This window comes from Pygoscelis adeliae, unplaced genomic scaffold (assembly GCF_000699105.1).
Source record: "Pygoscelis adeliae isolate BGI_AS28 unplaced genomic scaffold, ASM69910v1 Scaffold21, whole genome shotgun sequence".
NCBI lineage: Eukaryota > Metazoa > Chordata > Aves > Sphenisciformes > Spheniscidae > Pygoscelis > Pygoscelis adeliae.
Genome location: NW_008824243.1, coordinates 10,749,619 through 10,752,280, shown reverse-complemented (window position 1 = coordinate 10,752,280; position 2,662 = coordinate 10,749,619). Strand labels below are relative to the sequence as shown.

Below are 2,662 nucleotides of genomic sequence, written 5' to 3'. Positions count from 1 at the left end.
CCTGCCGCAGGCACCTCCCTGGGCCCCACCTCAGCCTCTCCGACCTATATATGTCGCCCGCCTTGGCCAGGCGCGGGGGACGCAGGCTCACACGGTCTGCCGGGCCCCCAGGGATCCCTGTGGATGGAGCGGCCGAGGCACCAGGGGATGACGAAGAACACGTACATGCGCTGGCGGCTCCCGCTCGTATGCCTCCTCTGGGAGGTGGCCATGATCGTCCTTTTCGGGGTCTTCGTGCGCTTCGGCCCCGAAGCTGACGCGCACTGGGAGGAAGAGAAGCGAGAGATGAACCTGACCAGCGACATAGAGAACGATTTCTACTTCCGATACCCATGTGAGTATTTGGGAAGCCTAGTCCTGGTGCTGGCTGGTCCCCATCCCAACCCGTCATATCCCATCCCATGGCACAGCCTGTCAGAGGCGATGTCTCCACCGATTGCTGGGAAGTCAGGCTCTTGCCTTGAGGCTGGTTTGGGGCACACCAAGAGCAAGAGAAAAGCCTCATGGCCCTCCAGTGCTCTTGGGGCTTTGTCAGCACGGTACCGTGACACCAGTACGTGACGTCTTTTTTCCAGGAATAGGGCTGACGTGTTCCCAGCACCCTGCAAGTTTCGGCTTGCTACCCCCTCCCTCAGCTCTGGATCAGAGCAAGCTTTTCTGTGCATACGGAGGAACGGCTGTCGAGATCCTGTGACATCTTCTTCCCCTTCCTACGTCCTCCCCCTCACTAGTAAATTACCCTTTAGCTACTGGCATTTCGATGCTGGAGTCCTCCCAACCTGCCAGGTTCCCAGGGCTCTTGGGTCGCTGCATCATATTGCCACGGGGATTATTCAGGTGGTTAAAGCCCTTCTGGCCCGGCGGTGCCTTTGGCCGGCTTTGGTCTCCAGGGCTGGTCATCTCTGTGAGCCATTCAGAACAGGCTGCTTCTGTAGGCAATTGTTTCCAAGGAAGCAACAGGCCTGAGTCATGCATCTATTTAGAACATTTCCATTAAAAACACCTGCTAAATCAAAGGAGCTATAGAAACCTGTAGCTGCTGAGGATTAGCTAGTTCAGAAAAGGATTTGCTTACAGAAACCCACTGCTCAGCCAGCCTCCGAGTTAGTCTATGGCCGTGGCTGCCCTGGGCTCTCCCTCGAGATCTGCCCTTGGGACTATCCCCGCGCAGGTCAGCGTGAAGCAGCAGCAGTGCCCAAGGGCTGCTCTTGTCACTGATGTGCTGGGACGACGTCAGGGGTCCAAGAAAGAGCGTGTAGGAGCTAAGGATGTGACATCTCTTCTGTCCTCATATCCCACCCCTGCTCCGCAGTGCCAAATATTCCCCCTCAAAAGGCTGCATGGGTTCACACAACTAAATCAACCTAAGAGCAACTGCTTAGCTCAGTTTAGCTTTGCATTACTTTTCTGTTTCAGACCTGAGGAAGGGCTCACGTGCCCAAAAGCACAGATGTTTTTTTTCCATTATCTAATCAGAAATATTCTCTCTCTGCAAAGATGGACAAACATGGCAAGGCAACCGAGCCCTGGCATTTTGATCCCTGTGTCCATCCAGCGCTGCTCAGAAGACAGTGCGATGGTTGAACACCCGAGGATCATTTGTATCAATGTGTCAGCGACCGCTGCTGTCCATAGGACCTGTCTGCAATGGCAGTGGCATAAGAGTGGCAAACTGACAGGTCCTCCGAGCCCAGAGATGATTGGGAAGGCAGGCAGAGGGAAGCCTATGTGGGCTTGTGTCAGTGGTGCCCATTGCCACGTCCAGTCAGTGGGACGATTCCTTCTCATTTTGAATTGCACATTGATATTCCCTAATGGGTGACTCCTCTGCTCTCTAGGGAAAAGAAATGAGATTCTTTGGCACAGGTAGCATTCCCAAAGCCCAAACATTTCCTCTCGATAGTGACGGCAATTGTCCTCCCGCAAAAGCAGGGTCACAAAACCTTTAGGGCATGGCAGCGCTTGGGCTGCCTCTGAGTGATGCCCACGTTATTCTTCCCCAGGGAAAATAAATGCAAGGGTTAGAAAAAGGCTTTAGACTGGGTGCAGTCTGAAGAAAGACCTGCTCTTCCTCTGGGTTTGTGCAGGGTCTAACGCACAGTGGGGATCCTCTGTGTTTTCGGAGGGCACGCAGTCCGCAGCCCTGACCTGTGTATTTCTGCTTTTAGGATGAAAGTGGGAATATACGATGCAAATGGCAGCAAATAATTCTAGCTGTGTATTGTGCTGCTTACACTGGAGAAGAAAGGTGGGGAGAATAAATGCAGCTGCAGAGGGAAAGTCTGTCAGATTGTATGGTAAAACCAGAGGTAGGAAGACTGGTTCTTAGGACATGCGGAGAAGTGCATTTGAAGCTGAACAGTGCCAGCTGCAGATCTTGTCTCCTTCCTTTTTTTATGAGTGATTTCATAGGCGTGGGGGGCATTTTTAAAAACAAGCAAATTAACCTGTCTCTGCAATATGGCACTACGTTGCTGGAGCCTGTCCAAATGCTCGTCCTTATACAAGTCACAGAATAGAATCATAGAATCATAGAATCATTAAGGTTGGAAAAGACCTCTAAGATCATCGAGTCCAACCGTCAACCCAACACCACCATGCCCACTAAACCATGTCCCTAAGTGCCGCATCTACACGTCTTTTAAATACTTCCAGGGATGGT

At 52.1% G+C, this 2,662-nt stretch overlaps 1 protein-coding gene across 1 annotated transcript in view; it reads left to right on the top strand.

The window, feature by feature from the left end:
* The first annotated feature begins 90 nt into the window (after positions 1 to 90).
* Positions 91 to 2,662, top strand: part of RHCG (Rh family, C glycoprotein) — a 9,102-nt gene continuing 6,530 nt past the window's right edge. The window contains exon 1 of the mRNA XM_009335239.1: positions 91 to 334. Within this exon, the coding sequence (XP_009333514.1) occupies positions 124 to 334 (211 nt within the window). The 5' untranslated portion in view covers positions 91 to 123. The remainder of the gene's footprint in view (positions 335 to 2,662) is intronic.